This window comes from Polyodon spathula, chromosome 50 (genome assembly GCF_017654505.1).
Source record: "Polyodon spathula isolate WHYD16114869_AA chromosome 50, ASM1765450v1, whole genome shotgun sequence".
NCBI classification, from domain to species: Eukaryota; Metazoa; Chordata; class Actinopteri; order Acipenseriformes; family Polyodontidae; genus Polyodon; species Polyodon spathula.
The window spans coordinates 2,360,936-2,372,748 of record NC_054583.1 but is presented as its reverse complement, the minus strand read 5'-3'; the positions used below and the strand labels follow the sequence as shown (position 1 = coordinate 2,372,748).

General features: G+C 46.4%; 2 protein-coding genes across 2 annotated transcripts; one reads left to right on the top strand and one right to left on the bottom strand.

Moving 5' to 3' along the window:
* Positions 1-918: 918 nt before the first annotated feature.
* LOC121306739 (proteasome activator complex subunit 1-like) lies at positions 919-7,283 on the bottom strand. Its single transcript, XM_041238645.1, has 10 exons — positions 6,868-7,283; positions 4,352-4,384; positions 4,070-4,132; positions 3,814-3,930; positions 3,137-3,185; positions 2,820-2,986; positions 2,129-2,196; positions 1,827-1,881; positions 1,467-1,553; positions 919-1,088 (listed from the first exon to the last, which is right to left on the bottom strand). The coding sequence occupies exons 1-10, from the start codon at positions 6,904-6,906 to the stop codon at positions 1,008-1,010; spliced, it is 759 nt and encodes a 252-aa protein (XP_041094579.1). The 5' UTR covers positions 6,907-7,283; the 3' UTR covers positions 919-1,007.
* Positions 7,284-9,446: 2,163 nt separating this feature from the next.
* On the top strand, positions 9,447-11,528 carry LOC121306876 (CCAAT/enhancer-binding protein epsilon-like). Its single transcript, XM_041238858.1, has 2 exons — positions 9,447-10,079; positions 10,917-11,528. The coding sequence occupies exons 1-2, from the start codon at positions 9,549-9,551 to the stop codon at positions 11,217-11,219; spliced, it is 834 nt and encodes a 277-aa protein (XP_041094792.1). The 5' UTR covers positions 9,447-9,548; the 3' UTR covers positions 11,220-11,528.
* The last annotated feature ends 285 nt before the right edge of the window (positions 11,529-11,813 follow it).

Sequence of the window (11,813 nt, the reverse complement as noted above, 5' to 3'; positions counted from 1 at the left end):
CTTACGAAGAATTAAAAAAAATAATAAAACTGCCAATTAAAATAAACCGACTATAAACCTTTAGAAACTAAAGGAAAAAAAACAGCTTTATGTGAACATCGAAACGATTCCATTATTATTATTAATATTTTTGATTTGTTAAACTGTTGTCTTTTGTGTTGTTTTTAATGACTAAATAAATCACAGATTGCATTTTGATTGGCATTTCTGTGTTCATTTCATCAATCCCACTTCAAGACAGAGACTCTGTTGTTGTTTGAAATGTATTTATCCAGTCCAGACAGAAGCCTGCACAGTGAACAGCCGTGGCCAAAACCCCCCCCCCCCCCCCCTGCAGTGTTGGGATAGAGACATCATTAGTTTATTCTCGGGGGGGGGGGGCTGATAGACTGGAAGATTGATTTGAAGTAACTGTTTGATAAAGAAGAACACAAAGTCACACCCTTTCAAACACTAGAGGAGTTTTTATTATTATTATTATTATCATTATTGAGATTGTGTGTGTGTGTGTGTGTGTGTGTGTGTGTGTGTGTGTGTTTGCTTTTGTGTGTGTCAGTCTCTGTGTGTGTGTCTGTCTGTCTCTGTGTCTGCCTGTGGGTGTGTGTGTCGGTGTCTGTCTGTCCCTGTGTCTGTCTGCGTGTCTTTGTGTTTGTGTGTGTCTGTGTCTGTGTCTCTGTGTGTGTGTGTGTCAGTCTCTGTGTCTGCCTGTGGGTGTGTGTGTCGGTGTCTGTCTGTCCCTGTGTCTGTCTGCGTGTCTTTGTGTTTGTGTGTGTCATTCTGTGTCTCTGTGTGTGTCTGTCTCCTGTGTGTCAGTGTGTGTGTGTCAGTCTCTGTGTGTGTGTCTGTCTGTCTCTGTGTCTGCCTGTGGGTGTGTGTGTCGATGTCTGTCTGTCCCTGTGTCTGTCTGCGTGTCTTTGTGTTTGTGTGTGTCTGTCTCCGTGTGTGTCAGTGTGTGTGTATGTGTGTCTCTGTGTGTCTCTGTCTCCTGTGTGTTTCTCTGCTTCCTCTCAGTAGATCAAAGCCTTGGAATCCCCTTTGGGCTTCTTGATCTTGTTGAAGTTCTTGTTGATGATGTCATACAGGACAGCCTAGAAAAAACAGAGAATGAATGAATGAGGATAATTAAGAAGAGCGAGAGTCCTGAGACACACACACAATCTTATATTTTGTGGGGTCTTCTCATTGACTCTCACTATATTTTGATTTACTGTTTCTAACTCCAGTCAGACAAAACTCCACATAGGGTGAAACTCGACAGCAAACTAAAGATTTTGGCAAATCTTTCTTTGAAGGCATATTTAGTTCTTAAAAAGGTGTTTTACAAAGTGGAGTGCCGTCCCCCACAACGGCGTTCTTTCTCAAAGATTGTCCCCACATTTATATTAATGCCCACACACGCACGCACGCACGCACGCACACACACGCAGCTTCATCTGGCTCATCTGTTGAAGCCCAGGCTGACGTACATAAATGTTCCGGATCTCCAGAACCATGATCCGGATCTCAGTGTACTGGTTCTGATCCAGTTCATGAACCAGCTGCCTGTAGTCTCCCTGCAACAACACAATGTGACAACATGTAACACAAGGTAACACACATACTTACACACATCTACAATATATATATTTTCTGTTTCAATCCTAAATTTCTAGGTGATGAAACGCTTTGAAGGGTATCTGTGAAGGGTAGGTGTTTGTGTGTGTGTGTCTCTGTTTCTGTGTGTGTTATGTATGTACTGTGTGTGTGTGTGTGTGTGTGTGTGTGTGTGTGTATATGTATATATATATATATATATAATATAGATTTGAAGAATCTCAAACTCATACCACATGGGGCTGCTTGGAGGCCTTGGCCACTGCATCTCCCCTCTCTGAGAAATACCTGCAATCACAAAATCATACAGTCACAGCAAAATCACGCTATCAACAAAATCACAATCACAGCAAAATCAAAAATCAATGACACACACAGAGACACTGATAATTAAACTCCTAGTGAAACCAGGACTGGATCACACTGCTGTGCAGCGGGAGTCTGATTATTAAACTCCTAGTGAAAGCAGGACTGGATCAAACTGCTGTGTTTTATTTCCAGCTCTGAGTTTAATTAAGTCGTTTCTCTCTCTTACTTTGAGATCTGAGTCTGGAATCCTTCAATCTTGGTGCGAGTTCCGGTCATCAGTTCAAACACTTTCTCCTGCGAAAAGGAAAAAACGGAACTGAATCAGGCTGGAGTTTTAAACTCATAGCTAATCCTTGTCAAGTTTAACTGCTTCTGCCAGCCTCGCCCCATTGTTTTTTTTGCAAAGCTGGCTTCAGCTAGCTAAGATCTCTAGCTAGCCTGCCCTATACTTGTGCTGCCATTGCCCCTCAGTGTAACACAGAGCCATTATTGCAGTGCCACTGTCTGTCTGCATTGCCATTGAAGATCATTGAGGGTATAGTTGGCACGCTGTGACCCATTCTACCAGCCTCGCCCCATTGCAGCTGCCCTATACTTGTGCTGCCATTGCTCCTCAGTGTAATACAGAACCATTATTGCAGTGCCACTGTCTGTCTGCATTGCCATTGAAGATCACTGAGGGTATAGTTGGCACACTGTGGTCCCATTCTACCAGCCTCGCCCCATTGCAGCTGCCCTATACTTGTGCTACCATTGCCCCTCAGTGTAACACAGAGCCATTATTGCAGTGCCACTGTCTGTCTGCATTGCCATTGAAGATCACTGAGGGTATAGTTGGCACACTGTGGTCCCATTCTACCAATGGCAACGATGCAATGTGATCTCATGGGTGTCCGCCCCGCCCCGCCCCCCCTCACCTGCACTGCCACCCCGAAGTTGTTCCCGTCCTCGATTTTGGGGATCTGGAGCTGAACCCAGAGACTGACAGAGTTGACAGCCTCTTTCACGGACTGGATCTGAGGCTTCAGTCTGAGGAGCAGAGACTGGATGTGCGGGTTTGAGGAGACAGGACCACAGGGGGGGCCTGGGGAGAGAAAGAGAGAGAGAAAGGGGGGAGGAGTGAGACATACACATACAGACCTGCTGCAGCTACTCAACACAGTGGCGTCTATCGAAAGCTGTAATCTAGTACGCTTGTACAGCGAGAGAGAGAATCGTTCAAAATGAAAATCACCTTCGTCTTCCTCATCTTTATCTTTCTTCTTTTCTTCCTTCTCTCCTTTCTAGAGAAAAAAACGTTAAAAAGAATTAAGAGAACATGCCCTCCGAGAAAAAACGGGGCAAACATTTATAAAAACAATTACCCCACATCCCACCACCCCTCCCTCTCCCCATCTCTCCTCCCTCTCCCCCCTCATTTCACTTGGTATTTCCCCCCCCCCTCACTCAACCCCTCTCCCCCTCCCTCTCCCCCCTCTGGGATCACTCCCCCTCTCCCCGGGTGCCCCTACCTCTCCCTTGCTCCCGATGGGGGGAGATTCGCCCCCCTAGGGAGAGTCACTCCCCTCCCTCTCCCGGGAGCCTCCCCCCCACCCCCCCATCTCCCCGTGACTCCCTCTCCCCCCTTTCCCTCTCTCCCCATTGTCTTTTACATAACATCCAGATCAGTTTTTTAAGTTTTTAGATGTGGGGACAGATACAATAAATAAATAAAAACCTATTCCAGTTATTGATCTCATTCTGCCCGGTTACAAGCAGCTGATTGGTCCCGGTGATCTCATTCCACCCGGTTACAAGCAGCTGATTGGTCCCAGTGATCTTACTCTGCCTGGTTACAAGCAGCTGATTGGTCCTGGTGATCTTACTCTGCCTGGTTACAAGCAGCTGATTGGTCCTTCTTATTCCGCTCACCTCTTCCTGCTTCTTCTTCTTCTTCTCCTTCTTCAGCTCCTCTTTGGCCGGGTCAGGAATGGGAATGTCCAGTTCCGCCTGGAGAGAGGTCAGGTCCTGCACATTCAGCGCCCCCTCCTGGAGAGGAGGACACAGCGCAACGGTGGCCATGTTAATGATACAGGAGAGAGGCACAGAGAGAGACACAGAGAGAGAGAGACAGAAAGACACAGAGACACAGACAGACACACAGACAGACGGTTCTAGATCACAGTACCTTTAAAAAGTCGTCCAGCTCTGCGATTCTCCTGGGGAAAGTGACGGACAGCAGAGATTCAGCCTGATGAGGAGAAAACAAACAGGAGTCTCGGGATCATGAGAGAAAGGAAAACGAAAGAAAGAAAGAAAGGAGAAAGAGAAAGGAGAGAAAGAATGAATAAATGAAAGAGATAATGACAGAAAGAACCAGAGAAAGAATAAAGACAAAGATCACACAAGTAAAAAAAAAATAAAAAATCTAAACTTGACAGAAAGAAGGAGTTTTTTTTTTTTTTCAAACCTCTTTATTCCGGCGCTCGCAGAAATCCTCAACCTGCAAGAGAGAGAAACACTGCAGAGTGAGGGGAACGCTACACACAGGAATGCCCACAGAGTGAGGGGAACGCTACACACAGGAATGCCCACAGAGTGAGGGGAACGCTACACACAGGAACGCCCACAGAGTGAGGGGAACGCTACACACAGGAACGCCCACAGAGCGAGGGGAACGCTACACACAGGAACGCCCACAGAGAGGGGAACGCTACACACAGGGCCCGCAGAGCGAGGGGAACGCTACACACAGGAACGCCCGCAGAGCGAGGGGAACGCTACACACAGGAACGCCCACAGAGCGAGGGGAACGCTACACACAGGAACGCCCGCAGAGCGAGGGGAACGCTACACACAGGAACGCCCACAGAGCGAGGGGAACGCTACACACAGGAACGCCCGCAGAGCGAGGGGAACGCTACACACAGGAACGCCCGCAGAGCGAGGGGAACGCTACGCACAGGAGAGCCCGCAGAGTGAGGAGAACGCTACACACATGCCCACAGAGGAGGGGAACGCTACACACGCCCACAGAGCGAGGGGAACGCTACACACAGGAACGCCCACAGAGTGAGGGGAACGCTACACACAGGAACGCCCGCAGAGCGAGGGGAACGCTACACACAGGAACGCCCGCAGAGCGAGGGGAACGCTACGCACAGGAGAGCCCGCAGAGCGAGGGGAACGCTACGCACAGGAGAGCCCGCAGAGCGAGGGGAACGCTACGCACAGGAGAGCCCGCAGAGCGAGGGGAACGCTACGCACAGGAACGCCCACAGAGAGAGGGGAACGCTACGCACAGGAGAGCCCACAGAGAGAGAACGCTACGCACAGGAACGCCCACAGAGAGAGGGGAACGCTACGCACAGGAGAGCCCGCAGAGCGAGGGGAACGCTACGCACAGGAGAGCCCGCAGAGCGAGGGGAACGCTACGCACAGGAGCGCCCACAGAGAGAGGGGAACGCTACGCACAGGAGAGCCCACAGAGAGAGGGGAACGCTACGCACAGGAGAGCCCGCAGAGCGAGGGGAACGCTAAGCACAGGAGAGCCCGCAGAGCGAGGAGAACGCTACACACAGGATCGCCCACAGAGTGAGGGGAACGCTACCCACAGGAACGCCCACAGAGAGAGGGGAACGCTACGCACAGGAGAGCCCGCAGAGCGAGGGGAACGCTACGCACAGGAGAGCCCACAGAGAGAGGGGAACGCTACGCACAGGAGAGCCCGCAGAGCGAGGGGAACGCTACGCACAGGAGAGCCCACAGAGAGAGGGGAACGCTACGCACAGGAGAGCCCACAGAGCGAGGGGAACGCTACGCACAGGAGAGCCCGCAGAGAGAGGGGAACGCTACGCACAGGAACGCCCACAGAGAGAGGGGAACGCTACGCACAGGAGAGCCCGCAGAGCGAGGGGAACGCTACACACAGGAACGCCCACAGAGAGAGGGGAACGCTACGCACAGGAACGCCCACAGAGAGAGGGGAACGCTACGCACAGGAGAGCCCGCAGAGCGAGGGGAACGCTACGCACAGGAGAGCCCGCAGAGCGAGGGGAACTCTACGCACAGAAGGCTCGGGTTCCAGGGGTTCAAGAAAAGGGGTCTCGATACCAGGTTTCAAATCCCAGCTCAGCCACGTTTCCCGGGTTCAAGAAAAGTGGTTGTCGTACTGGTCTCGAATCCAGCTCACCAGACTCGCTGGTTTGTGATTGGAGTATGGAGTCACCCTTTGTGCTCCGCTTCCGACCAGGCAACTCAAACTTCCTATTTAGACGTCTGCGCGCAGCATGCTACTGTCTGCACCCCTGATGGAGACGTCAAACCCCCGAGGTGCTAGTCTCTGGATGAGATACAAGGTGATATTGGATGACTCCCCCAGCCCCCCCAGTTGTTGATCGACTCTTGTCTCTTGCATGAGCATGTCCCCCCCCCCACAGTGTCTCTGTCTCTGTGTGCGGTATGTAACACGAGCCTTGTCTCTTGCATGAGCATGTCCTGTCCACACAGTGTCTCTGTCCCTCTTGTGTGCGGTATGTAACACAGCTCGTGTGTTTTCTTATTTGCAGAATCGGATCTCATGCAGTGTGGACCAATGATTAGAAACATAAAATACTATCATATATCTCGCACGTTATATATATATAATTATGATATATATATATATATATACTAATTCGATACGATAACAACATAATGCTGCTGCTTTGTTGTATTATTGATTTGAAGGGGTCTGCATTTATATTTCCTCCTAAAGGTTCACATGTACGTTTTTATAAGGCGTGCAACACAATTCCGCTGTAAATGCTAATTTTTAGATATAAAAATCTATTGTCAAAGAGAACATTTTCAAAATAACAGGGAGAAACTGTCCTTAAATATTTATTTTATTTTATTTTATTTTATTTATTTATGTATTTATTTAATTTAAAAGTGAAACTAAAAAAAAAAAAAAAACAATAAACAGACAAACGGAAAATAACTTACCTGCTTTTTAGCTTCGGGTCTTATTTCAAAAGTACTCATTTTTTTAAAAAAAAGAAATAAGATACGTGAATGTTATATTGTTATGATGATTATTATTGTTATTATTAGTCTTAGTATTAACGTTTGGAATGAATTTCAAAGCGCCAACCAAACTCGACAAATTACTCAAGCAACCGAAAATGAAAGTTGATTTTGTGTTTAAATGTTATTTTGGTGTACGCGCGCAATGCATGCTGGTATCTGTAGTTCTTTTCGTCCCTCAGGGTGAACAGGCGCAGTGTAACTGCGGCCCTGCGGCGCCCATCTTGGCTCAAAGCGTCATACAGTCCGTACGGGGGCTGCGTCCCCGTTAGAGCCGGAATGGCGGCAGTTTCACCCCGTCAACAACATGGCAAGGTAACCCTTTCAATCCCCTCACGACTCTCTCTCACTCCCTCTCTCTCCCTCTCCTCTCTCCTCTCTCTCCCTCTCTCTCTCTCCCTCTCCTCTCTCTCCCTCTCTCTCTCTCCCTCTCCTCTCTCCTCTCTCCTCTCTCTCTCTCTCTCTCTCTCTCTCTCTCTCTCTCTCTCTCTCTCTCTCTCTGACACACACACAGCAGGGGGCGCTGTTTCAAATTTGTTTATGTTTGTTATTTAAATTAAATTGTATTTATTTATTTTTTTAACTATGACCTGCCATACCACTGTCAATTGCATCTGCACCATAGATGCGTTTGCGTTTGCGTGTCGTTCTATCCAGCTATTCTAACTATGCTAGCTGAGAACGCCAAAACATTGCATCTAATTCTTCTTATATATATATATATATATATATATATATATATATATATATATATATATATATATTAAATATATTAAACAGAGAGAGAGAGAGAGAGAGAGGGAGGGAGAGAGAGAGAGGAAGGAAGGCAGGCAGTTTTGGAAGGAAATTACAGCCACATCTTGAGTAATCTGTCAATACACTTGATCAATCCAGCTGTCTTGCGACAGAGAGCCGCGCTATAGCGTTCCGAGCGGGACCTCCAGCTCCGAACTGAGAACTGAGAACTCAGGACTCCGAATTGAGAACTCCGAACTCCGAATTGAGAACTCCGAACTCAGAACTCAGAACTCTGCCACTGCAGACGCGTCCAAGCAACCAGCAGCGAAGGTTCGGACCCACATCCGCACGGTTCATCATTCTCACCGTGTTACCGCTGAGCAACTGGGAAGAAATTTAATACAGTAAGTATCTTTGCGTGCTTCTCAATAACAATAATAATAATAATAATAATAATAATACAGAAGTTTTGTAGCCAATAAAACCACAATTTAAAAAGGTTTGCTTTATTGGAGACCAGATTAAGATTGATAGAGAAACCGAATACTGTAACATTATTATTATTATTATTATTATTATTATTCTTAGGATGTGTTGTTTTTTATTGGAGACAAGACCTATGTCCAGAAAAAAAACTAAAAGGTATCACAGTGATAAAAACATATTATAATAATAATAATAATAATAATAATAATAATAATAATAATAATAATAATAATAATAATAATAATAATAATAATAAATGTGATCAGATTGTTTTTTTATCTCTTGCAGAATTGAAGCCGGACAGAAGATTAATTGTTAATTTTTTTAAATATATTTTTCTCATGTTATGTTTTTAATAACTTTAATAGATGCTGCTGTTGAGAAGTTGCAAAGCAGAATTCAGTATCTTTTAAAATTTTATTTAAAAATTTTTTTTTTTTTTTGCATTTTTTTTTAAATTAGCATTTATATATCTTTTTTTATATAATAATCGTTGAATATTTCAATTGATAGCGTTAGTGTTTTTGTTTTTATATAGAGTCACAAGACAGCAACACACAAAAATCTCCCGTTAGATTTTACAGGAAAAATCTCTTCAGATATATTCGCAATTTAATAATCTCTTCTGTGTTTTTTTTCTGTTTTATTAGAAAGCTTTATTATGGTTAAATAAATGAAACATTTCAAGACAGTAACATTTATCAGATATTATTCTGAAAGTCAGAACGCTGTGTCATTTGCGTTAACGATGTGAGAAGCGCTTTGTTTGTAGAATTAGAGAGACAGGTATAGATACAGAGACACACAAACTCAGAGATACACAAAGAGACACACACAGAGACACACAAACTCAGAGACACACAAAGAGAGACACACACAGAGACACACACAGAGACACACAAACTCAGAGACACACAAAGAGACACACACAGAGACACACAAACTCAGAGACACACACAGAGACACACAAACTCAGAGATACACAAAGAGACACACACTCTCCGAGACACACTCAGAGACACACACACACTGAGATACACACACAGAGACACACACAATCCGAGACACACAAAGAGACACACACACACACTCACAGGCAACTCAGAGACACACACACACACTCACAGGCACTCAGAGACACACACACAAACTCACAGGCACTCGGAGACACACAAACTCAGAGACACACACAGAGAGACTCACAGAGACACACACACACTCACACACACACACACACACAGACACACACACAGAGACACAGAGACACACAGACACACACACACACACACACAGACACAGAGACAAACACACAGACAGATACGTTCAGAGACACACGCACTCGGGGGGACACACTCCCAAACACACAGTAAAGAGAAATGTCCCACATTGGCAGAAGCAGCGCTTCCTTTTACAACAACAACAACAACAACCACGACGACGATGGCGGAGAGGGGGGGGGCGATGGCTGTTACCCCGAGAGCCTGGTGGACCTCAGCTCTTACCTCGAGCCGAACCCCCCTCTACAATCCATCAACCTGCACCCCCACATCACCGACGAGCCCCTGGGCTACTCGGCTTCCAAAAACCCCTTTCACTACCTGCCTGCCCCCCAAGCACACGGCCAGCTGGTGGGACACCACTACCCGGGGTCCAGCTTCGAGGAGATGCTCCCCCGTATGGGGGTGATAGTGACAGAGGGGGCGCAGGGAGGAGGAGGAGACGGCAAGGGCCAGGACGGGGCCCGGGGGCCTCTTGCTGCCCCGCACCAGGGCCAAGTCGGAGGGTATTTGCCCCCCCAGCAGAGTCAGCCGTACCAGCTGCCCCGCTCTCACTGCGTGCCGACGGAAGGCGGTCTCAGCGCCTCCACGTCGCCCCCCGGTGCCAGCGCGCAGCTGCGGCTCCTCAGGGTGAGTTGAGGCAAGATTTTTTTGGAAATTTAGGATTGAGACGTCATTGAAAAAAAAAAAATCTAAATAAAAAATAAATAAATAAATAAAAATAAAACAGAGTAAATGAACCCTTATGAAAGTTTCCCGATAGTAAAAAACACAGCAGAGTGTGATAAAGCACAGTGAAGCACAGGGAAGCATTGTAAAGCACAGAGAGGTCTGGTAAAGCATAGGGAAGCATTGTAAAGCACAGAGAGGTCTGGTAAAGCATAGGGAAGCATTGTAAAGCACAGAGAGGTCTGGTAAAGCATAGGGAAGCATTGTAAAGCACAGAGAGGTCTGGTAAAGCATAGGGAAGCATTGTAAAGCACAGAGAGGTCTGGTAAAGCGCAGGGAAGCACTGTAAAGCACAGAGAGGTCTGGTAAAGCACAGGGAAGCATTGTAAAGCACAGAGAGGTCTGGTAAAGCATAGGGAAGCATTGTAAAGCACAGAGAGGTCTGGTAAAGCATAGGGAAGCACTGTAAAGCACAGAGAGGTCTGGTAAAGCATAGGGAAGCACTGTAAAGCACAGAGGGGTCTGGTAAAGCGCATAGGGAAGCATTGTAAAGCACAGAGAGGTCACAGGGAAGTAAAGCAGATAGGTCTGGTAAAGCAAAACAGGGTAAACTACGGTACATTTATAGTATATAATGTACCCATAAGACAAGCATAAAAAAAAAAAAAAAAAAAGCAAAATTACAATACAAATTTATAAGGGAAGAGGAAACAGTGCTGATTATTGCAACATCATTAAAAAAAAAAACTATAGTTGAATATTATTAATTGACACTGCTGTCCTCTCCACCCTGTCCAGGCTTCTTCAATGAAGGACATGCCGTCAAGCACCCCCTACCCCAAACACAAGAAAACCCTGAAGAAGGATTCCATGGAATACCGACTGAGGCGAGAGAGGAATAATATCGCAGTGCGCAAGAGCCGAGACAAAGCCAAGCGCAGGACGCTGGAGACCCAGCAGAGGGCGCTAGAGTACATGGCCGAGAACCAGCAGCTGAGGGAGAAAGTGGACAGGCTGAGCCAGCAACTGGAAACGCTGCACAGCTTCCTCAGAGACCTGCCCCCAGAGTTCAAACGCGGTACTGAGGCTGTGGGGCTGTAGTGTTTAATAACTGCGGTACTTCAACTGTAATAATAATAATAATAATAATAATAATAATAATAATAATAATAATCGCATTACTCAGGAAAAAAACAGCTATCTTAAAAAAAAACTTCTCAGGAACTCCCCACGGGGGCGCAAAGGACAGTCCAGATTATTAATAAAAATAATCTTGCACACACGCCCCCAGAGGTTAGACAAAGTACTGCAACCACTGTGACACCTAGAGCAAATGTCAATGACATTTACCATCCTGCTGACTCCAGTGAGCTGCGATTGTGTGATTAATAAACAAGCTTCTATCGTTCTGAAAGAAACAGAGTCAGTGTTTTTATTTTAAATTTTACAGTCATATACTGTCTGTCTGTCTAGGTGTCTGTGTGGGTGGGGGTGTGTGTTTGTGCGTGCGTGCCTGTGTGTGTGTGTGTATTTTTTTTTTTTTTTTTTTTTTTGTGCGTGTGCATGTGCGTGTGTGTGTGTGTGTTTATGACACCCCCCCCCCCCCCCCACACCCACACACACACACACACACACAGGCACACACGCACACACACACACAAACTTCAGGTTTTAGCACAGCTGCAAATAAAAAAA